We start from the raw sequence: 25,337 nt of genomic DNA, 5'->3' as shown, positions 1-25,337 counted from the left end.
ATTCACGTTTTATTGTATTGTCCAAAAATACACTTGGTAATGACTCTTAATTCACTTGCTCTGGGGGGGGGGGGGGGGGGGGGGGATGCTGGTAAACCCAAAAAGAACAGCTGCTCTAGGAAAATTGTCATTAAGGTCTGGTGCAACAGCCTCAATAATTCCTAATTTGCTTCTCTGTGTTATTCACAACAGGAAGCTGTGTGCTTCTAGACTTCCGACTTCTACCTGCGAGACGTCCAGCTCTTATGAGCCACTGGAAGAAGCAACAGGAAAAACCGCAACATGGCAGATGACAAAGACGTGCTAAGAGACGTCTGGTTCGGCCGGATCCCTGCTTGCTTCACCCTCAATCAGGACGAGGAGACGGAGAGGGAAGCTGAGCCTTATTATGTACATCTTACATTCGTCAACGAATATCATGTCATTTTGATCGATCCAATGTGGAAGTAGGGAACATTGAACCTCTAAATTTCCACAGCTGCTGTTGCCCAGGGTGAGCTACCTGACGCTAGTCACCGACAAGGTAAAGAAGCACTTCCTAAAAGTGATGAGGGCTGAGGACGCGGGGGAGATGTGGTTCGAATATGAAGGGACGCCACTCAAATGGTAAGGGAACCAAGTTGTAGCCTGGCATGTCATTCTCAGAAATTCTTAAATGTAAGAAGAAATGACAGGCTGTTCACAAGTAATGTTAAAAACCAACCTTATAACTTTATTTTTTCACAATGTAGTCACAATTTTTCTGTTATACCACAAAAAAAGTCAATTCTTTCAGTTCCTTACCTTATGCCACACCCGAGCTTGCAGACGCTTCAATGTACAGAAGTCCTTGGGTCACGATGTCCTCGACCTATGATGTTATGACTTTACTCGTGCCTCGTCCACTACTAATTCCCTAGCGCCATAGTTTCTGTGCTGTCTATCTGCTTGTCTGTGTTTGCGCGCCGACAGTATCTTTGCCTTTTTCGTCCTTTTTTTCTTTTCTTCACATTATAGACCTTAAGAAGAAAAGCTGGGTCTTCTAGCATCAGCCAAAAGAATAACTATTACTATTGAAATGAAGCTTAACATTATAAAAAGAACAGTGAAAGGAGAGAAATATATGGTCCAATGCACATCTGTAGAGATGAGATGCGTTCAGACCAAAATCAAACCGTTGCGTGAATACGCATTGCTCGAGAATGCAGTTTTGTGTTGTTGGAATTTGACCTCTTGGCCAGATTCCCGGAATCACGCCAGCCGAAATGCTTGGACAGAGCTACAGCAATTCCAACGACTCAGGCAGGCAAGACTCCGAGAAACCGACCAAAAGGCCAAACTTCACGCGTTCACATTAGTTTTAAACCCATGTACTGACTCCATTTTAAAAGCTGGAAAAAGGCTTCCAAAGGAGAGCGACACAGTCCAATGCACATCTGCAAAGATGAGATGCGTTCAGACCAAAGTTAAACCGTCGTCTGAATAGGCCTCCCTTGCCAAATGCAGTTTTGAGTTGTTGGAATTTGACTTCTTGGCCAGATTGCCGGAATCACACCAGCTGGACCGCCGGGACAGCACTACCACAATTCCAACCACCCGGGCCAGCAAGACCCGACAACCCGGCCAAACTTAATGCGTTCACATTAGTTTTAAACCCTTGTACTGATTCCATTTTAAAAGCTAGAAAAAGGCTTCGAAAGGAGAGAGACACAGTCCTATGCACATCGGTAAAGATGAGATGCGTTCAGACCAAAGTTAAACCGTCGTGTGAATACGCCTCGCTCGCCAAATGCGGTTTTGTGTTGTTGGAGTCTGACCTCCAGGCCAGATTGCCGGAATCACACCAGCTGGACCGCAGGGACAGCACTACCACAATTCCAACCACCCGGGCCAGCGAGACTCGACAACCCGGCCAAAAGGCCAAACGTCACGCGTTCACATTAGTTTTAAACCCTTGTACTGATTCCATTTTAAAAGCTAGAAAAAGGCTTCGAAAGGAGAGAGACACAGTCCTATGCACATCGGTAAAGATGAGATGCGTTCAGACCAAAGTTAAACCGTCGTGTGAATATGCCTCGCTCGCCAAATGCGGTTTTGTGTTGTTGGAGTCTGACCTCCTGGCCAGATTGCCGGAATCACGCCAGCCGAACCGCCGGGACAGCACTAGCGCAATTCCAAAGACCCGGGCCGACGGGGCTCCGACAACCCAGGCAAAAGGCCGAACTTCGCGTGTTCACCGTAATTCTAACCCCTTGTACTGACTTCATTTTAAAAGCTAGAAAAAGGCTTCAAACCACAAGTTGACAATTTATTCCAAGTCAACAGCAATCATTCAGCAAGGAAAAACAGCAAAGGGACCCAGGCAAGGAGGACTGCATCCAGAGTCACCATATCACAAAAGATTCCTGAAAAAAGCCGCGCTAGCTAAAGAATTCAGTTTTTTGAAGGCTCTAGTGAGGTGGGACTGTGGTCCGGGAAAAGAGTGTGTTTGGGTGCTGTTTAGAGTAATTTTCTGTTGCAGGTTGGGCCGATGAGTCCATGTGTCACAGTTGCCAAGGCAACCAGTTTCAGATTTTATCCAGTCTCTGCGCGGAGTGTTCAAATTCTCAGCCGTAGAATATTCTTGTTATCAGGCGTTCCATGTGGCAAAACCGGATGTCCTGCCGTTTATTCTGGACTGTCCAGAACAGCTGATTGCGGGATTGTCTTTAGGTCTTTGGGCTTTTAGATGTCTTGCCAATCACCTTCTTGTCAGCATCAGTCTCACTCTGTCAGCTGCATGGTGTTGGGCTTCCGTGGTCAGAAGGCGTCCAGTATCTGTTATGCCCTTATCGGGCCGTTGTCTTGGTGCTGCAATTTCCAATCATTCCAAGTCCGTAATCTCAAATATATTCCGCTTGTTTTTCTCAAATAGCATTTACATCATCGTTAATTTCATATTGGATGTATTTAGAGCTGTCCCGACTAGTCGACATAGTCGACGTCATCGATGACGTAAATCCGTCGCCGAGCACAACATCCCGTCGACGGTTAATGAAGGGTTAAAAAAAAAATACATGCGTGGAAAGTTCAGAATGTCGGATGCTCTGTATGCAAGCGGGGAAAGCGGCACAAAGCCAAAAAAAGCGCACCAGAGTGTCCAAAACATTGACTTATTTCAAAGAAACAACGGAGGGTACTCTTCTGTCCTGTCTGTTCAATGCCAAGCTTGGCTGCACGTCGGCCGTGAATAAACACCTCAAGCGCCGTCACCGTTTGTATTTTTTTTTTTTTTTTTCATTTTTTGTACACCAGAGGGTGCTGTCGCCTTACTGAATCATAATGTTTCATTGACAATGGGCCTATAAGTGCTATTAGTATTGTCCTTAATGCTAACTGAAAGGTTTATTTCATGTTATGGTTTATTTTATGGTATAGAAAATTCTATAAGGTTAAAAGGTCATAAATATATACAGAATATACAGTGATTGCACTCAAGGGAGAGATTGTCAATGATAAGGTAATAAATTAAGGTAAAGGCAAGTCATTGATATATAAATAAGGTTTCAAAGGAAAAAGGTGAAAAGTTTTTGTTAATTTCTAATTGTGTTGTTTTATTTGTGTGCACCATAGCTCTTACGGTGTGATTACATCAAGGATGGAATAAAAGTTGTAAACCATCAGTTTAAGAGACCACCTTTTCAATCAGGGATGCTACACTAGTAAATTCTATCAGCATTTGAACTAATTGTTTATTTGTGATTTATTATTATTTATGTGTTTATGTGTACTTCAATAAATAATTTAAGTGTTCCAATATGTTTTTTGTGAATTGATAAGCGTCAACAAAGATTTCATTGCTAAATTAGTAAACAAAAACAATTAAAAAAAATTTTTTTTTAATTATTAGATTAGTCGACTAATCGTAAAAATAGTCGGCTGACTAATCGGGAGAAAATTAGTCGTTTGGGACAGCCCTAGATGTATTTAGGGCTGCAGCTATCGATTATTTTAGTAGTCGATTAGTCGATGAACCAGTGAGTTCGAATAATCGAGTAATCGGATGAGGAACATGAAAAATTAAAATACCTGAGCTGAGCCTTAACGGTATATAGAAATATATGCAGATCCAAGTACAACAAAAGAACAACTGGCTAACTTACATAGCAGAAGTCCGCTATCTTAAATGCTATGAAATGCTAACGTTTTTTTACAATGCTCTTAACAAATGGTTCACATATTCCCACAAAAAAAAAAAAAAAACGGCTAAATATGCCTATAAACTAAATTATGAATGCATAAAAAACATTCTCTCAAACAAAAACTTATGTTGATCTTAACAGGGAGCAGTTGGATTCAGCCATGTGAAATTAGGCAGACCAGAGGGCAGTGTATCCACCCTAATCAATAAAACTAAATGCAAACACTTTAAAAATAAACCATTACAACGCCACTTTAATTAAACGAATGCTCGAAGCAATAAAATTTAATTCGAATATTTTTTTCTAATCGAATACTCGAGTTAATCGATTAATCGTTGCAGCACTAGATGTGTTAGAGTAATACAAATAGTCAAACAGTAAATATGGGTAAGGATACCTTTCAGTGTTTACACAGACCTTACGTTGCCAACAGTCAAAGTCAAACAACTTTTGTTTCATGTAACCTAAAAATCAGGACAGTAATGTAATGAATCGGGAGGCATGTATGCTTCATGTTGCAATGTTGATGTGCTGAGTGCTATGTTTTCTTGGCAGTCCATAAACACACCGCATGTCAGACTGGAATGAGAGATGCAGAGGTGGCCGAGTTGGCTGTTTCATTTTTCAATAGTCATGTTCCGTGCTTTTGGTGGTAAATAAACCATTGGACAACTCTCAGCAATAATAGTAGATAAAGCATTTTATTTTTCCATTTTCATGCACCGGTATTTTACTTTTATTACTCGGTCGTAACTTAAGGACTCACTCTACAGGTAGTCCCCTGCTTACGAAAGTTCCGTTCCTACGCTGGTGACGTAACCCGAATTTTCACATGAGTTGGAATTAATCCTTTAAATCACTTAAATAACTCCCAAATCTCAAAATAGCTATCCAAGAACATGTATTATTCGTCATTGTACCGTCCTCGCCAAGACATTGGAGGTAAGTCCTACCTAGTAGGGTTGTTCCAATCATGTTTTTTTGCTCCCGAGCCGATCCCGATCGTTTTAGTTTGAGTATCTGCCGATCCCGATATTTCCCGATCTGATTGCTTATTTTTTTGCTCCCGATTCAATTCCAATCATTCCCGATAATTTTTCCCGATCATATACATTTTGCGAATGCATTAAGAAAAAAATGAATAAAACTCGGACGAATATATACATTCAACATACAGTACATGAGTACTGTATTTGTTTATCATGACAATAAATCCTCAAGATGGCATTTATATTATTAACATTCTTTCTGTGAGAGGGATCCATGGATAGAAAGACTTGTAATTCTTAAAGGATAAATGTTACTTTGTATATTGTGACAAAATATTGCCATCTAGTGTAATTGTTGAGCTTTCAGTAAATGATACTATAGCCATTTAACTGTTCTGCCCAAATGCATGATGGGAAGTGCAACCATGACTGTGCGTAGTGGCACCAATTGATATATTTTCTCTGCGTTGGGAAATAACATAGGGCGTTAAGAAAAAGATCAACTACTACCTTTCTTCCCCACAGTTCTGCCCACGATACTTCTAATTGTTGAGAGAGGGATTGCAAGGCTTTAGCCTATTAAAAAAAGGCTCCAAAGACTACCAAAATTCACTCTATTAATTTTACACTGCCTTTTAGCTTTGTATATAGGTAAAACGGTAGTGATGGCCAAATGAAGCCTCATGAAGCAATGAAGCTTTGCAGCCAATTGGTTTGCACATGTAGCAAAGCTTCATGGTGCTTCATTTACCCTATGGTGCCATCAAGTGGTCTAGAAGCCCAAGAGGTCAACATTGTTAAGAATTCAATGGCTTAAGACAAAGATATGAATGTGCTTGTGTTAGTAATTTAGTATGTGAACAAAATACAACAAGTGCTAAGGGTAATTTGTTATTCATTTTTATTTAGAAATAATAGCTTTCCCACAGTGGCTGGCTTTAAACAGTTTCTATTTTTTTGGGAAAATATTTCACCAGCTTTAGAAAATATTCTTTCACAAGGCACAAATGAAGCTGGGGTGCAGAGAAATGTGTGAGTGCCAGTTTATATAAATTTGGGTAGGTATTCTTTTGTGCCTCCCAGTACATTAATGGATTGTTCATTCTGTTGATGTTTGTTTCAGATAGGTACACACACACACTCACATTTATATTAAAGTAGTTTTTCTCCCTTACCTTATTGAAAGCAATCAAATCAAAATGTTCCCATACAGGGGAGGATCGCTCTTTTCACGCAGGTTCCATCACAAGCAAAGGACAAGACTCGAAAAAAGATTGCACCGGTTGCACTGCTGCGCACAGATGTAACAAATACAGGAGCCCGAAATCCACAAAATGTGAGATAACAGGCGATCGCCATTGCGTTTTGCAACCAATTTATACCGTAGTCTGTCCTGTTTTTGCAATATGCGCCAAACGTTGGATCACTTCCGAAGCACTCACAAGATTCAGCCGGCCGCCGCCGGCCGCCAGCAAGGCTTCCCACGTCATCATTTCCGGGTTTTGCCTAAATGAAGCGCGCCTCGCTACAAGCTTCGTGGAAACCCCCCTCCCATTACTCGATACAAGCTTCGGAACCTCGGCTCATTTCGTCCCATCACTATAAAACGGCACCATTATAGATTGAACGCGACAATGCGTGAGTGGGTCGTGCAGCGAATATTTTAACGAGATTAATTAAAAAAAAATTAATTACCGCTGTTAATGCGATAATTTTGATAACTGTACTTTAAGCCAAAACTAAAGACTCTGGATGAGTGTAAGACATTTAGTCTTTAACGTTAAATACAATTAGAAAGCGATTTAATAAAAAAAAAAAAATATATATATATATATATATATATATATATATATTTTTAAAAAAGGCATGTCCGATATTTTTTTTGCCGATTCCGATACTTTGAAAATGACGTGATCGGACCCGATCGATCGGGACATCTTTACTAGCTAGACAGCGAGCTAAGCTAATTATGATGTCAGACATCCGTGTGGTTTGCTGCTCATGATACCCACACTTGCACAATGAAACTAAAAATGAAATAAAATCCGTTTTATCTTCAATAACAGCAATTCAAATTTGCGTTTATAACTAGCTGCTGATACAGCAGTAAAAATCCACAAAACGATTAGCATGTATCGGTTAGCGTCCGCTTATCATCAAAAACAATTACATAAACTCGCCCTAAATATTTGACCAATGTTGAAAACGCACAATAAACAATGCGAAAGGTGTTGTATACAGGTGTCATCTCTGTGGATCCTTCACAAGCAACAAATGTGCGCGCAGGCTTGCAGGTTTTCCCCTCTCTCTTTCATTTGGCTCCGCGACTTCTTCGTGCGTGCGCTCTTCTTCGTGTGCGCAAATACGTTTTTTCGTGTGTACATGCGCTCTTTTTCGTGTGTTGAAGTACTACCTGCTCTGTGCTTCCTGTGACAAAATAAAAGCATGCGTCACAAAACAAAAGTCAAGATTTCTTTTTTTTTTTAAAAACTGCTGGAGACAAAGTAGCGGACGAGACTAAGGTGTCGTAAAGTTGAAATCAAGTAAGTTTGGTACGTCGTAACTTGGGGACTGCTAGTACATGTACTGTCATAATTGAAGGTTTCATTAATACCAGCATTGTCCACAAGGTGTCCGTACGGTCTAGCCAAACTTTGAGTCCGTCATAGTCTCTGTAGTTTCAATAAATACAAATGATAGATTAAATGTAGATTTACTGGTCCAAAATAAAACCTTGTGTTCTCCCTAATTTCAGGCACTATCCAATTGGAGTTCTATTTGACCTCCACGCCTCCAACTCTGTCTTGCCGTGGAGCATCACAGTCCACTTTAAGGTAAGCCCTTTAAAATCACCAATTGAATTTGTCATTCCTGATCCTCCCAAACTCATTCTTTTTTCAGAACTTTCCAAGCCAAGACCTTCTCCACTGCCCGTCTAGCTCAGTTGTGGAGGCCCACTTCATGTCCAGCATCAAGGAGGCTGACGCACTCAAACACAAGAGCCAAGTCGTCAACGACATGCAGAAGAAGGATCACAAGCAGCTTTGGATGGGTCTGCAGAACGGTGAGGAACTTGAAAAATCTCACCGACAGGCTTTAGTTTGACTCATGTGATCATATTCTTGTTGCGTCAGATAAGTTTGAGCAGTTCTGGGCCATGAACAGGAAACTGATGGAGTATTCCACTGAGGAGGCCGGATTCAGATACATCCCCTTCAGGATATACCAGGTCAGTAACATCAACAAAAACAAAAATGATATAGGATGATTGGAAATTAATGTTCTTAAATTTATGGCCCATGGGCTAACTGTGGCCCGTTGCCCAGTTTTTATTGGCCCTCAGCAAATGATGCAAATATCATTGAATATGGTCTGCACAAGAAGCTTACATTCAGCCTACATTGTGTTGCATTTCTCAGCTTTAACACTAAACAGAGCTAGTCACTTAAACAGTGTCTCTCCATTTGCTCAGGGTAAAACTGACATGTTGAAATCAATGAAGGAAACCATAGAATTTAAAGTTTCAGTAGCGTAGATTTAAGTATACATTGCGGTATCCTCATACAGTACCTCTGAATTATTTTGTTGCTTGTAGCCTTTAACTCATTCATTGTCGTGGACAGTTATAGACATCAAATTCATTTAACCTGTGAGGGCTGGTATTAGGGCTGCAGCTATCGATTTTTTTTTAGTAGTCGATTAATCTATCAACTAGTTAGTTTGAATAATCGTGTAATCGGATTAGGAACATTTAATGCATGATGTAAAACAAAAGGCATGTTCCGATCATGTTTTTTTGCTCCCGATCCGATCCCGATCGTTTTAGTTTGAGTATCTGCCGATCCCGATATTTCCCGATCCGATTGCTTTTTTTTGCTCCCGATTCAATTCCAATCAGTCCCGATCATATACATTTTGGCAATGCATTAAGAAAAAAATGAATAAAACTCGGACGAATATATACATTCAACATACAGTACACAAGTACTGTATTTGTTTATTGTGACAATAAATCGTCAAGATGGCATTTACATTATTAACATTCTTTCTGTGAGAGGGACCCACGGATAGAAAGACTTGTAATTCTTAAAGGATAAATGTGACTTTTTATATTGTGACTAAATATTGCCATCTAGTGTATTTGTTGAGCTTTCAGTAAATGATACTGCAGCCATTTAACTTCTACCCAAATGCATGATGGGAAGTGCAACCTTGACTGTGCTTAGGGGCACCAATTGATATATTTTCTCTGCGTTGGGAAAGAACATAGGGTGTTAAGAAAATGATCAACCACTACCTTTTTTCCCCACATTGCCTCCCACGTTATTTTTAATTGCTAAGAGAGGTATTGTGAGGCTTTAGCCACATATAAATGGCTCCAAAGGCTGTCAAAATTCTCTATACTCATTATACGCTGCCTTTTAGCGCTATCTATAGGTAAAACGGCGTCTTTATAGATTGAACGCGACAATGCGTGAGTGAGTCGTGCAGCGCATGCGTTAATTACTTAACGCGATTAATTAAAAAAAATTAATTACTGCCGTTGACGCAATAAATTTGATAGCCCTACTTTAAGCCAAAACTACTCTGGATGAGTGTAAGACATTTTGTCTGTAACGTTAAATACAATTAGAAAATGATTTAAATAAAAAAAAATTGAAAAAAGGCATGTCAGATATTTTTTTGCCGATTCCGTCGATCGATTGGGACATCTTTACTTGCTAAGATTGCACTTTCAAAAGAGCATTAAATGCGAATACAAAATACAATTCTCGAGTGTTTTTTTTCCAAACTATTCAGGATTGCACTTTCATTTAAAAATAAAACATAATACCGTATTGGCCTGAATATAAGACCGAGAATGTAGAAGAAGAATGAAGAATGTAGGACCCCTCTTTTTCAAGACTCAAGTTTGAAAAAAGACTTTTTGAACACCAAATTAATTTTTATACAGAAAATAATTACAGTACATCCGAAACAAATGATTATAACAATATATTTGAGAGAAAAAGCATGTTATTTTGCCTTATTCAAATCTTAATATCTGAACATTTAAATATGTAAACTAAAGTGTAATCAAATTCGTAAATGAATGGCTTCTGGTTTTTGAAATGTAAATAAACCAATCTATTGTGATAAAGCAAGAAAAGTACAATAACTGCATTAACCATCAAAGTGAGGTCTAACTGTAACTGTAGTCTTGATACAAATCAGAATAAGGAAAAACATTTCAATAAAATAATGCAAAATGGTTAAACTTGAGAGTAGCTGAGATCTGTCATGACAGAACATTACTCCTCAAGTTCAGCATTCGCTTCAATGATATCTGGCGCCATCTAGCGTCATGAATGGGTATAATGTCTAGACCGAGAATACAAGACTCCCCCCACTTTTTCAGTCTTATTTCAATGCAAAAAACACCATCTTATATTCAGGCCAATACGGTACCTGCATTCAGTCTCAAACGGTATAAAAAAATAAATAAATTAGGATGTAAGTACAACAAAAGAACAATTGGCTACCTTGCATAGCAAAAGTCTGCTATCTTAAATGCTATAAAATGCTAACTTTTTTTTTGACAATGCTCTTAACAAATCGTTCAAACACATATTCCCACAAAAAGAGACTAAATATTAAGCCTGTTGCAATATGCAATAATTCCATTTATCGCGCGATATATAAAAATGAAGGCGGTAAATTTTCCGCTGCGATTTATCGCCTCGCGTGCACGTGTATGTGCGCGTGCGGCAGACGTCCTGTTAAAAGTTTGTTACCAACTGCGCAAAATGCATCTTCGTTCCAGGTCCGGCAAAAACTAGCGCCGAAGCTAATCGTTCCCATTATATCCTATTGTTCAACGTATACCGGCTGCGTCAGTGCTCCGGAGTGACTGTGGACCATCTATGGCGCGCCGGTGTTGTTGACGTGTGGGCGCTCCCGTCAGGAGTGACATTTCACACGGGGCGGCTATTTTTCGGATCAACGCTGGATATTTACAACGAAGTCCGCCAAAACATTGTTACACTTGGCTGTAACGAATAACCTCACTTTGACAACGAACGGCTGAATGAAATTAAGAGCGCTGTGCTTCAAACTCGTCCTGTTTATGAAAGCCGTCATATGCTGGTGTTGTGTAGTAATGAGCAGACGTGACTTAAGCGGCGCTTGCTAACTTTTTTAACGCGCGGTTGCGCGCACACACTAGATATCATGAAATGGCAAACTAGATGTGCTACGTCCCATGCCATTGGCTACGTGAGCCCAGAGTGATTATGGGACATGTAGTCCATATACTACATCGATGAATTCTAAACTGTCATTTGTCACATGAGGTTAAGAAGGCCAAATCAATCCATACCAGTGACTATAGATAATGTTGCAAATATTGTTAATTCAGTACGTGACACAGATAGATTGAGACCATAAATAGGATGTCTTGCGCATGTAGTAAACCTAGCTGCTAAGAGAGCTGTAGCAATCAACGGTGTGCCCTGCCTCACTTTACAAACAGTAAAGATTGTTCTCAGCACTTTTATACAATTTTTTTTCATATCAGTAAGAAGTAAGCACGTAAATATTATGCACTAAAATGCATGATTATATGATGGCAATTTAATTTTTGCTCGTTAGCAAAAAAAAAAAAAAAAAAAAAAGAACAAAAAATATTGTTTTTTTTTTTTTTTTTTTTTTTTTACAGAGCATTAAATGTATTGAATCGGATCGAAAATTGTGTCCCCCGGATCAAAATTCGTACCGAACCATGACTTAACTGTATCGTTGCATCCCTATGGAACACCATTGCAGAAGCTATGACGGGAAATGTTTTCATTTTCCTAAATGCTTAAGTTATTAAGTGCAATTTTTTTTTTTTTAAACACATTTTATTTATTCTGTGTTTCTGTGCGGTATCAATATTGTTGTTTTTTACTTAAGAGGCAGGGTCTATTGTTTTTAGTTGTGATTTCTTAAGTATATTTGAATTTAAGAGTAAATATTTATCGTTTTTAAATGGGTGTACTTGATCTATTAATATATACTGTATTCGCACTGTGTTATTGTAAATTGGTTAAAAAAAAATTGGGGTGGCGCAATAATATCGCATATCGCAATAACTTATGAGAATAATTATCGCACACTAAAATTTGTTATCGCGACAGGCCTACTAAATATACCTATAAACTAAATTAAGGATGTATTTAAAAAACGTTAGCTCAAACAATGTTGATCTTAACGGAGCAGCTGGATTCAGCCATGTTAAATGAGTTATGTCATATAAACCGTTGCCACTAGAGGGCAGTGTATCCGCCCAAATCGATAAAACTAAATGCAAACTTTCAAAACAAACCATTACAACATCACACTAATTAAACAAATACTCGAAGCAGCAAAATTTGATTCGAAGCTTTTTTCTAATCGAAATACTCAAGTTAACTGATTAATCGCTAAACGACTAGCTAGTATTGAGTAATAATGTTTCACTGCCATTGTTGGTGATAGACGTCTAATCCAATTTGCCAGTCTTCCAATTCAATATGGATTAAACATCTATTGCCGTCAATGTCAGCCAATGAGTTCAAAGTTAAAAATAGATACATTTGAAAAATTATCTTTTATTTTTATTATTTTTTTTACCCGTTTCTGATCCTCTGTTGAACAATTGAAAGTGGATGGAGTTCAGTTTTTTCTGAAAACGACCCTCAGAAAAAAATCAAGTTTGGACATCCGTGCTCTAGATGGCGCCAGAGAGCCAAATAAGAGCTTCTTTTTTGCGGTTGCTGGACTGGTGAAACAATTCCCTTTCTTTACACAAGCGCAGCACAGGTTTCAGGTGCACGTTTTAAACACGTATCCTCTTGTGCAAGCCGGGCGTGCCTTCCCCTGACAACAAACACAGCCTCTTTGTTTCTGACGCTATCGTAACAAGCGCCATCACCACCTTGAAAAAACACAAGCAGGTTTCTATTAAGTGAAGAGCTTCCTTCGGAGCTTCTTCCAAAGCCGTAAATCTCCAGGGCAGGAAATGCTTGCTCAACTGAGGTAGAGAAATGTTTTTACATGCCTGCCAAATTCGAATGAATGAGAAAATCCCACCCCCACGTCTAGGCAACAAACCCAGATGATTTGAAATGACAGTCAAATCACTACACGTGACGCAGTTGTTGACGTTCTCATCCGTTGGTTTGAGATCTTCATCTGCGAGCAGATGTTGTGACGACGGGCGGCCGGGACAAGCTTTCGATCCGGAGGCGTAAGTGGACAAGCTGCCTCAGGTCGCATCTGTGCCGCCGCCTCCGCACTCTGCTCCTGAGTCAGGTGTAAAGTCCCAAGATGACGAATGAGCAGCTGACCTTGTGACCGGAATACATGACATGGCAAAAACTGAGCTTCAGAACCAAGGTGTAAAACTCAAATAGTCTGCCTGTACAGCTAAATACATTTAAAAACAAGTAAATAAAGCATTCCTAAAAAAATACCTCGACAGCATTGTGATAATGCTTTGCCACAGTTTGTGGCAATTGGTGCCATGGAACTATTTTGAAGTGAGTTAAGGAGCTTCATTTTGGCAGGATTCAAGCTTTATAGTTCTGTCATCTGAGTGCCATGTGAACTATGTGGAAGTGTGATTAGGGGCTTCATCAAGACAAACTTTACCAGCTTCTTAATGAGAAACAAAAACAGTATACCATAATTTCTGGACTATAGGCCCCTCATTTTTTTCCTTCATTTTGAATCCTGCGGCATTTTTAATCTTGCAGCATACAGTCCGGTGCGGCTTATTTGTTGATTTATTTGGGTCAATAAGTAACACTTTATTTGACAGTGGCGTCATAAGACCGTCATAACCAAGATATGACACTATCATGGGCATGATTGAATGCCTGGCATTAAGTGTAATAAGTAAAGATGTCCGATCACGTCATTTTCAAAGTATCGGAATCGGCAAAAAAATATCGGACATGCCTTTTTTAAATATATATAGATATTTTTTATTTAAATCGTTTTCTAATTGTGTTTAACATTACAGTAAAAATGTCTTACACTCATCCAGAGCAGTTTTGGCTTAAAGTAGGGCTATCAAATTTATTGCGTTAACGGTGGTAATTAATTTTTTAAAATTAATCACGTTAACGCATGCGCTGCACGACCCACTCACGCATTGTCGCGTTCAATCTATAAAGACGCCGTTTTACCTATAGATAGCGCTAAAAGGCAGCGTAGAATGAGTAGAGAGAGTTTTGACAGCCTTCGGAGCCATTTTTTATGTGGCTACAGCTTATAATACCTCTCTCAGCAATTAAATATAACGTGGGAATGTGGGGAAGAAAGGTAGTAGTTGATCGTTTTCTTAACACCCTATGTCCTTTCCCAACGCAGAGAAGATATATCAATTAGTAGCCCTACGCACAGTCATGGTTGCACTTCCCATCATGCATTTGGGCAGAAGTTAAATGGCTGCAGTATAATTTACTGAAAGCTCAACAAATACACTAGATGGCAAGATTTAGTCACAATATACAAAGTCACATTTATCCTTTAAGAATTGCAAGTCTTTCTATCCGTGGATCCCTCTCACTTAAAGAATGTTAATAATGTAAATGCCATCTTGAGGATTTATTGTCATAACAAACAAACACAGTACTTATGTAGTGTATGTTGAATGTATATATTCGTCCGAGTTTTATTCATTTTTTTCTTAATGCATTGCCAAAATGTATATGATCGGGAAAAATTATCGGGAATGATTGGAATTGAATCGGGAGCAAAAAAAAAGCAATCGGATCGGGAAATATCGGGATCGGCAGATACTCAAACTGAAACGATCGGGATCGGATCGGGAGCAAAAAAACTTGATCAAAACAACCCTAGTCATAAGGCAAATTATGTCACTAACTCCATTTATGTCCGGCCTGGATCTTTTACATCAATTCAAAAGAGATAATTTGCCGAATAACACTAAATGACATCTGTTATCAGCATTCACTAATGCTCATGACAGTGTCATGTTATAATTCTGATTGTCTAATGACAGTCTTATGGCACAACTGTCAAATAAAGTGTTACAAAAAAACTAGCAATTAATGAAACAACTGGAACGGTAACTGAAGAAATAATTAGCACAGAACTTGAACTTTGATTGTTATTTACATCTGTAGCGCTGCAATGCATGCTAGGGGGAATGTTGGACAATGATGGTGTTGACAGCAGGTGGCAGCAGAGGTTAACTCTCTGACCAAATGACACCTCTTGAAGCAATGAAGCTTTACAGCTAATTGGTTCAAAGCTTCATGGTGGTTCATTTGGTCTTATGACAGTCGCATGATGCAGCTGTCAAATAAAGTGTTACCATTTAATATATTTTGGTGTAAATATCCCAAAATACAGTGAGGACAGCTGCGGCTTATATAGTCCAGTGCGTCTTATCAATGAACAAATGCTGCTTCCGTGCCAAATTTGGTGTGTGGCAGCTTATAGTCAGGTGTGCCTTAGAGAGCAAAAATTACGTTAAGTTAAGGAGCTTTAATTCAGCAAAAGTAGTATGTTTTGTGGCATTTTGTTGCATGTTGTGTTGATGTGAGCTGAGGAGCTTCATTTGTCATTCTGTGGTATGTTGGCTGTATGTTGAGGTCAGTTGAGGAGCTGTATTTTAGCAAATACTGTATAGTTATTTGCTCTCATCTTGGTGCCAGGAAAGTATGTTGAACTGAGTTCAGGAGCTTCATTTTGATAGAATTCATGCTTTATTGTTTTGTCATCTTCATGCTAGAGAACAAAGTGGAAGTGTGTTTAGGAGCTTCACCGAGACAACCTTTACTAGCTTCTTAGTGAGAAACAAAAACTTTAAATATGTCAAGGAGCTTTGTTAGCCAAAACAAGTACTTTGATCCTATTTTGTGGTGTTTTGTGTTGTGTTGAACCTGGCTGATGATCTTCATTTTGATGAAAGAGGTGCTTTGGTGGCATTATTGAAAGGGAATTGTGTAGAAGTCAGTTGAAGAGCTGCATTGATATAAAATCTGTACTTTGCTGCCACTTTGCATTTTGGCATATGTTGAAGTTAGTTAAAGAGCTTAATTTTGGCAAACGTAATCCTTCGCCACCATGATATTTTGGTCACATGGACCTTAATTGAGGTTAAGCTTTATTTGGCAAAGGTAGTGTTTTGTTGCCTTTTTAAGGGCAGGGTACAAAGTAGGAGTGACTTGATTAGTTTCCTTAACTCTTTCACTTCCAGCCATTTTCACCGGTGCAACCCCCTTCGCTCCCGCCGTTTTACTGGATTTTGGCTGATTTTGCAAGGCACACAGAAAATTCTGTTCTATTGCTATATAAACATGGAACCCACCAAAAGAAGGATTAGACTCTCTTTTTTCAGCAGGAAAAAGTTCGTTCATATCTTTTTCCATTCTTTCGAAATCAGCATTAGAAAATAGCTTAGTTTGAGCAATTTTCCAATTTCTGATGAAAAAACTGAGAAATTGCGCTTTTTGTGACATTTCAAACATAACTTTGACTTCAACACACTTATTTTTTTGCTTTAGTTACATCCCAAACGTCTGTATGTTTTCCTTTTCCAAAAATAACACCAACAACAAGATAAATAGAGGTTTGGAGAGCAAAGCAACAATTTATTTACACATAACTAACTGAGAGATGACCCTGTTGTGGCCGCAACAGCCGGGGTAAACTTTTCCCTCATGGCCGCCTGTCTCATAAAGATGGATTTTTTTTTTTGTCTTCTTTTGTGATGACCACCGCTTCATGGCAGAGTTCTCCAGGGGAACTTGTGTTCCTGGGGGGGAACTGGTTTGGCCGTGCGCGTTTCCGTGCGGGACACTGGAGGGTGTGGGGGACGCGAACATCCGAGCACGGCCGCATGGTCTCTGCTCGGCGAGCAGCACGGACTCAACGGCATCGGCCGCTGCACTGGTGGTCCCGGTCGTTCTGCTCGGTCGTCCAGCAAGTGGCATCCCGGGCGTCCTCCCGGTTGTTCTGCTCGGTTATCCGCCGCCTGCCGTCCTGGACGTCCATTTGGTCGTCTTCCGCCGGCGCCCCGGCCGTGTGGCCCGGCCGTTCGTTCCGTTGAGTCGAGTTGCGGGTCCTACCAAATGCGCTACTGCCCTCCAGTGGCCGATTTTATTGCTTTAAAATGGATTTTCAGCACTGTGCTTTGGAGCTAAGTTGAATCAGAACCCAGAGATGCCTCTTGTCAAAAAAAAAAAAAAAAAAAGTAAAAGACGTATAAATACGTCTTTGGGACACTGAAACAATTAAAAACAGCGTATTTATACATTTTTGAAAGCAAATGAGTTAAGGTTAAAGTCATCCTTTGTTGCCATATTGTGGCATTTTGGCACCAGTGAGCTATATTGAGGTTGGCTGAGGAGCTTCACTATGACAAAAGTAATGCTTTTGCCGCCAAATAATGTCATTGGACTATGTAGAAATGAGTTCAGGAGCTTCATTTCCGCCATCTTGTGGCATCAATTAGAGGGCTTTGTTTGTGTTTGTACCACCTGCGTGAGTAGTACTTCTTAAGCTAAATTTGACCATAACCAGTAATACAGTTTGAATTTTTTTTTTTACAATTTTTAAGTGAGAAAATCGATTAAAGTGAAAGTCTCTTTCCCCAAAACGTTTTTTTTTTTTTTTTTTTTGTATCATGCAACGTCAGCCGCCTGCGTCAGCGTCTGGTGTCGCGTGAAAGCGAGCGGGAAACCGCCAACTCCCACTTTGTGTAACACTAGCATAAATCCTACTGATGCTGAGCGGTCACTAAAGAGTCACGACCAATCGGAGCGAGAAATGCGAACCAGATTGGGCATGAAAAGCGTTTGCGGTGCAGGGGAAAAGCCCCTGCCTGTCGTGGTGCGGGACCACTGGCTGAAAACGCTGTCAGTGAGGGATGCACATGTGACGCTTTGTTGTTCGCCGTGATTGATCGTCCGGCGAGTCACGACGGCTCCGTCGCTTCTCGTCTTTATTCTCTCATCTCGTGTGCCATAAAGCCTCTTAATGCACTTTAGACAAACATTCTTGTGTGCGGCAGTAAAACAAAGCCCTTTAAAGCCCCCGCGACACGCCTACTCAGACAGTGCACTTGTCGCCGCCGTAAAAAATAAAAATAAAAACCTGCCGGGCAGGACTTCTCGGCGCGTGACTTTAGACTTTCCGTTGTTTTGGAGACCAGACGATAAATATTTATAGACGAATTAGCTAAAAATCAAAGACTGTGAGCGAGAAAATGTTTTCACATGGACCACGTCGTTTGATCTCAGGTGACTCGTGTGGTATTGACATATGAGTTTAACTCATTAACTGCCATTTACAGCGATAGACGCTGCTGCCAACCCTCCTACTTCAAATGGATTGGACGTATACTACTGTTTACCTCATGACCTTTAAAAATTTCCAATCGATTGAGCGCTGGTATAAATTCGAAAGTGTTTCCATGGCTTTTACCAGTGTTGTTTTTGGCAGCCCTTTTAATTTTCGTCTTAGTCTTTTGGATGAAAATACTTCACCTAAACCGATCTACGATGCAGGTTGATGTACGACTGGGCAACATGGCCTCAAAATGCCTGTAACACCATAAAAAAAATTTTTAAATGGTATTATAATGTGAATTAGAATGTTTGAGACGATTCGACTATACATGAATCTGCCGTTTAGCTACTCCTGCCATGATGGCACTCTGGCGCCACCGTCTGGGTGATGACGTCGGCAGAGTAACGATTTCAGCTGATTTAGAATTCAGCCCAATGGAGGAGGAAGATTCAGAACGAGGGAAATGCGATAGAGAGAAGCAAAATGTCATTATTGTTTTTATCTCTCTACTCCCCCAATTGGTAAATAAATTGTATGGTCTTGTGTAAGTCTTGTGCTAAAAGGAATATGAAATATAAAAAATGCATTTATTCTCTATGACAGGGCTAAATTACTGCATAATGGTCAAAACTGCTAACTTCTTAAACTTCCCGAACGGTATTTTATCCTCTTGTCATTTCCCTGCGTGGACTCTGAGACAGAGGACAGAGCGTAAACAAAAGAGAAGGGTGAGAGCTAAGCTACATGCCAACCCGAACCGAGTGGTTCTTCCAAGTCTCTTCCTCGCCTTTCGAACAGGAAAAATCACGCAAAGCTACCCTGACTCATGTCACACACGGCGGCACATTGCCTTCACTTATGGGCCAGCCCCCGGCGGCAATCAATTTTCGGCTCGTCGTTCCCCTGCTGTGGCCCCGGTGTTTGTGCAGCCCGAGTGGATTGTGTACTATCTGTTTGGAGGCCTGCGCTTGGTGATGACATCACAACAACGCTCGTGTAGCATTCTGGAAAGGTGGGAAGTCTGACTTTTCCAACCTCCAACCAGGAAAAATATAATTGGAATGCCACTCGAACTGGGAGATCCTAGTCGCAAAGTCGAGGGGAGGGGGCCCGACTTCACGAGTTGCTTTAATCTGACGAGGTTGGTGGTGCGCCCCCTCTTCCCATCCCTGATGGCCGGTTGATGGGAGCGCAGGTGGCCCGGGGGGACCACCCTGGATACCGGTGGGGGGGAGGGACGATGGCTTCTTTGCTTTGCTGCAGGAGGAGGGCTGCACCCGCCCCCCGCCTGCCCTTCCTCCCCGGGCTGGCTGGGTGAGGGCCGTGGCACTGGGTTGGTACTTGCGGAGACACAGCACTCGTCTACATGGCTGTCACGAGTTTGGTGTGGCTCGCGTGCAGCTGGATGTAATATGGGCGCGCTCGGGTGGGGGGTCCCGGACTGGCGGTGGGGTGGCGTTGAGTCGGTTGCCAACGGGCTTACACTCACAAGGGAGAGAAGCTGGGAGGAGAAACTGGTTTGCTCAGTGGAAGGTTGAATAGCAATTGGTATGTGGAATTATAACAGACCTGTAGTCAGCATAGTCTGCGCGGATAATGGGAAAAAAATCATTTACCTTATTTTCCTTCCCTCCATACATTTTTTTCCTGATCATCTGAGGTCGGGTCGTGGGGGCAGCAGCTTCAGCAGAGAAGCCCAGCTCGTAACCATAGGTCACTGGAGGAATGTAGATCGACCGGTAAATTTTATGCAATGAAAATAGTGTGTGATATAAGGATGCGACAATAAAATGAGAATATAGACATGAATAGGGCGTGCTCGGGTGGGGGGTCCCGGTGCCGGGATTGGCGATGGGGCGGTGTAGGGGTCGGTCGCCAACGGGCTTACTCTCACAAGGGATTCACACCATTACTGTGTTCTAGATCACAGAGCTGATTTGTGTACACTCTACCCCTCCCAATCACTAGGCTTATAGACTTCCCCACCCCCCTCCCGTTCTTCCCTGGTCAACAGGCCCCCCACATGGTGTCAACTGGAAATACATCTAGCTGACGATAACACCAACATATTAATAGTTAGTGTAGGCATTCAGTGTAATTCTTGTTGTTGTGTTTCTATTCTTTCTTTTCTTGTGTTTCTTTTCTTCTGTTTCCCATAAACCCTTACTGTTCGCTGTTTTGTCATAATAAACGAGATATGTTGAATGATCAGAATGGGAGTAAGTCATACTCTCAATGTGAAACATTAAAACTAGGGTTGTTCCGATCATGTTTTTTTGCTCCCGATCCGATTACTTTTTTTTTTTTGCTCCCGATTCAAATCCAATCATTCCCGATAATTTTTCCCAATCATATACATTTTGGCAATGCATTAAGAAAAAAATGAATACAACTCGGACGAATATATACATTCAACATACAGTACATAGGTACTGTATTTGTTTATTATGACAATAAATCCTCAAGATGGCATTTACATTATTAACATTCTTTCTGTGAGAGGGATCCACGGATAGAAAGACTTGTAATTCTTAAAGGATAAATGTGACTTTGTATATTGTGACTAAATACTGCCATCGAGTGTATTTGTTGAACTTTCAGTAAATGATACTGTAGCCATTTAACTGTTCTGACCAAATACATGATGGGAAGTGCAACCATGACTGTGTGTAGTGGCACCAATTGATATATTTTCTCGTTGGGAAATAACATAGCGTGCTAAGAAAAAGATCAACCACTACCTTTCTTCCCCACATTGCTTCTCACGATATTTCTAATTGTTGAGAGAGGGATTTTAAGGCTTCAGCCAATTAATAAAAGGCTCCAAAGACTGCCAAAATTCACTCTACTAATTTTACGCTGCCTTTAACCTCTATATATAGATAAAGCGACGGCATTATAGATTGAACGCGACAATGCATGAATGGGTCGTGCAGCGCATGGGCAATTGCGTTAAATATTTTAAAGTGATTAATTTTTAAAAAATTACCGCCGTTAACGCGATAAATTTGATAGCCCTATTTTAAGCCAAAACTAAAGACTCTGGATGAGTGTAAGACATTTTGACTGTAACGTTAAATACAATCAGAAAATTATTCAATTAAAAAATATATATATATTTAAAAAAGGCATGTCCGATATTTTTTTGCCGATTCCGATACTTTGAAAATGAAATGTGATCGGGCACAACCGGACACTTAGACTTACATTCTCCGTGTCAAACAGCTGAACAGGACAGGTTTAAGAAAAATAAAAAAATAACTTTCACATTTAATTGTAAATATTCATCCTGGGAACAAACGCCAAAAATGGTGCATTCTTGTTGGACCAATCGGCCGACGTCGGAGCGCGTAGCTGCCTGAGCCCAAGCCGTATATTGTGCTCTTTAGGCGGGCACGCAAAGAGGGCTGAGAGGGATGGCAGTCTCGACACAATAGAGAACCGGCGAGGACAGCGGGGGCTCCTTGGGCCCAAGCCGAAGATAACGGTTTAAGATGACACTCGCCGCGCTAAATTCGAATGCTAAAGCTAACGCAAAGACTATGCTAACACGAGGAGCTACATTTAGTGTGTGATGATCACTCAGCACAGATCTTTTACAGGTTAAAGCAACATTGCATATTCTCTCTTGCCACGATGAGAAAACGGCTCTTAACATGTTTTTCAAAACAAGCGCAGCCTAGCTTATAGCGCATCCTAAACAACGGTGAGGATGCTGGCTATGAGTGACACGAACCAAACACTTTTTAGCTTGTTATCGTCTCGTCATAAAAAAATTTTAAAAATAAAAACTGTTTGTTGACGCAATATTTTCATTATTGTCATCGTTGAGGAAAACACCATGGCTCTTATTATATACTGTAGTTTAAAGTGCATGTGACACGAAAAAGCATGTTTATTTCATAATACACGCGGTATTTTATGCTCCTGAATAATATGGACCGCTTGGATGTGTTTGGAAGCGATCGCTATATTTATTTAGTTTTTTGAATCCCGCGCCATGAAAATGAGTGACTTCCGGCTTCGGTCTTGCATTGAGGAGGAGGGCGCTGTGACGTGTACGGGAGAAGGACTCCTCTTCACTATACAGCCTACTGTTGTGTATGTGGACTAAGGATTCAGCTGATTTTTCGGATTAATACGTTTATTTTTCGCATCACGCCAGCCAAACGACTGCAGAAAAATCTTGCTTTATGAGGGAGAGGCGTGTGCGCCTTTTTGAAGTTTCAAAAGGTTCCCATTCACCGTGAATATTGGCCAAGCCCTACTACTGTGGGACCATTGGACTTGCGAGGAAGTGAGTAAACATCTTGTTTTGTATTATGTCAAATATTAATACAGCGATTACAAAGTAAACACTACAAACTTTCTTTAAATCAGTGCTTCTCAATTATTTTCTGTCACGCCCCCCCAAGGAAGACGTAAATGTTTCGCGCCCCCCCAAACTCTCTGCCGCCACTGTAAATAGTATCATTTGTCTATAAAATTACTATTATAAATACGCATCTGCCTAACATTGTTTTTTTTTTTTCTAATAAAGAGAAAAAGTAACATTGATCAACTTATAATAAAGTATAACTTTATTAACATTGTTTTGTTTGTAACAGAGAAGACTTGACGTGCATCAATTTGCCTGAATTTAAAAAAAGTCACATCCAAACTGTAAAAAATACACTCAAGGTACATTTTTGACCATACAGAAAAATAAAATGTAATAAAATCAGTAAATAATAACAAATTAAAATTGATTAGAAACATTCACTCATGAGGACAATATGCCAAAAAAATTGACCGAAAAAACAAAACTGAATAAAAGAAAAAAAAAGTGTCCTTGGACAGGACAGCTTTTATTTTTGCGGCTCACAGTATTTACCTCCTTTGCAATGGTGTGGAGTTATTTTTCAATGAGCATGCTAACAATGCTCAGTGGATTACTGATATAACACTGACAAAGCAGGACAATTGTTGGCAATATTCGGCACGTTTTCACTGAAAAACAATCAAGCGGCTTATCAATGAGATTGGGGTCTAATGTCTTTAAGTGGCGTCTTAATTGATTTGGCTTCTGGCTGTCCGCTATAATTATTTTTAGACACAGTAAACAGTGGTCTTTCCTCATCACCCACTATATTAAAAGTCAAAGCTAAAAGGCAAACGGCACGAAAAAAGCGCATTCTCGGCGGCCGAGGTAGAACCGTAGGTGAGGGCGGTCGTTGTGCCGATCCCAAGCCGAAAATGGCACTTCTTGGGCGGCGACGTGAGAACCGGACAAGACAGTGGGTCGCTGCGTGAGTGAATCCGGTTGGAAAACGGCTTTCGAAAATGGCGGTGGCACACTGCTCTTCATATGTTTTCTGTGTGTGCTGAGTGCTCTTCCTTAGTTCAAAAATACTGCGCGCACTCTGAAAATGAGAGCGCCACTACCACCTACTGAGTGGATGTGCAAGTACACTTTATTCCACTACGGCAAAAAAACAAAAAATGCATGTTCCCCGAGGTCACATGCGCCCCCCCCTGGCATCGCTCTGCGCCCCCCCAGGGGGGCGCGCCCCACTATTTGAGAAGTACTGCTTTAAATAAAGGACTACTTACGTTTGATCATTGATAGGCATGTAAAAAGCTCTCCTCGTGCACATTAGCTGCACGTTAGCTGCACAACAACTGCAGCTGCCCTCCTCCGAGGAACGAACTGTAAATTGCTCTCCGCCGGGCGGTTTGCCGATCCACAAAGACGATCGACAACCCAGTCGTCATGTCAAATAATCCGGGCTAGTTATGTGTGATTTTCCGCTTCGAAGACTTTAAAACATCACTCGGTTCGGGTTAGCATGTCGGCTAGCTGTCACGCCTCTTAGTTTGTTTACATTCTCCGAAGCCGGGGAAGGGAAATGACATATGTCTGATTTAGGTGTCATATAATATCGTTCGGGAGGTGCGACAGTAAAGGTGAAGTCGACAGTTTTGACCATTATGGAGTAATTTCGCCATGTCGTCCTGAAGAAGTGCATTTTTATTAGTTCATATTCCATTTAGCACAAGACTGTTATTTGTCATGACCATGCCATTTATTTAGCAATTGGGGAAAATACTTGGATAAAAAGAATATCCTGTAAAAATATTGACGTAAAGAGACAGAGACAATGACATTTTGCAGCTATTCGTCGCGTTTTCATCGTTGTGAATAGTTCCCCCTCGACGGGCTGACTGGTCCTTCTCAAGCCGTTTATTTAGCTATTGGGGAAAAATACTTGGATAAAAAGAATATCCTGTAAAAATATTGGAGTAGAGAGACTGAAACAATGACATTTTGCGGCTCTCTTCGTCGCATTTTCCTCGTTCAGAATAATTCCCCTTCAATGGGCTGTATAGTAAAACCGATGAGCCCATTCTCCCGCTGACGTCATCCACCGGTTGTGGACGCTTGAGCCCTATAATGGTAGGTGTGGCTAACCGGCAGATTAAAAGACTAATTTCTCGTCATCTGCGCTTTGCTAAATTGTTGTATATCAGGGGTCCCCAACCTTTTTTGCACCACGGACCGGTGTTATTTGGGTCTTTTTTTCACGGACCGGTGTTCTGACAAATTTTGCAACCCATCAAAAATTGCAATGATGCGGTTCTGCGCATGCGCGTAACGTTAAACATAGCCGCAAAATGCGCAAATGCAGCGATTCCAAAGTAAACACTACATACTTTCTTGAAAGAAAGGAATATTAACTTACGTTTGATCATGGAAGGACTTGTAGAAAAGTTCTCCTCAGATTCATCTGCCATGTAAACTTCACACAACAGCTGCACACCGCGCTCACCATTAACGACTCCGCCTTGTCGTTAAACATTAATTAAGAAGTCCGCTTCACAA

At 40.7% G+C, this 25,337-nt stretch overlaps 1 protein-coding gene across 3 annotated transcripts in view; it reads left to right on the top strand.

Annotated features, from left to right (window-relative positions):
- The window catches only part of LOC130914713 (autophagy protein 5-like), an 82,222-nt gene that overhangs the window by 4,909 nt on the left and 51,976 nt on the right, over nucleotides 1-25,337 (top strand). For all 3 annotated transcript variants that reach the window (XM_057834150.1, XM_057834149.1, XM_057834148.1), the window contains exons 2-6: nucleotides 193-390; nucleotides 479-606; nucleotides 7,905-7,983; nucleotides 8,051-8,213; nucleotides 8,284-8,378. In XM_057834150.1, coding sequence (XP_057690133.1) covers nucleotides 283-390; nucleotides 479-606; nucleotides 7,905-7,983; nucleotides 8,051-8,213; nucleotides 8,284-8,378 — 573 coding nt within the window. In that variant the 5' untranslated portion in view covers nucleotides 193-282. The remainder of the gene's footprint in view (nucleotides 1-192; nucleotides 391-478; nucleotides 607-7,904; nucleotides 7,984-8,050; nucleotides 8,214-8,283; nucleotides 8,379-25,337) is intronic.

Source organism: Corythoichthys intestinalis, chromosome 4 (genome assembly GCF_030265065.1).
Source record: "Corythoichthys intestinalis isolate RoL2023-P3 chromosome 4, ASM3026506v1, whole genome shotgun sequence".
Taxonomy (NCBI): domain Eukaryota; kingdom Metazoa; phylum Chordata; class Actinopteri; order Syngnathiformes; family Syngnathidae; genus Corythoichthys; species Corythoichthys intestinalis.
Note: the sequence above shows the minus strand (reverse complement) of the source record. Positions and strands in the feature narration are given on the sequence as shown.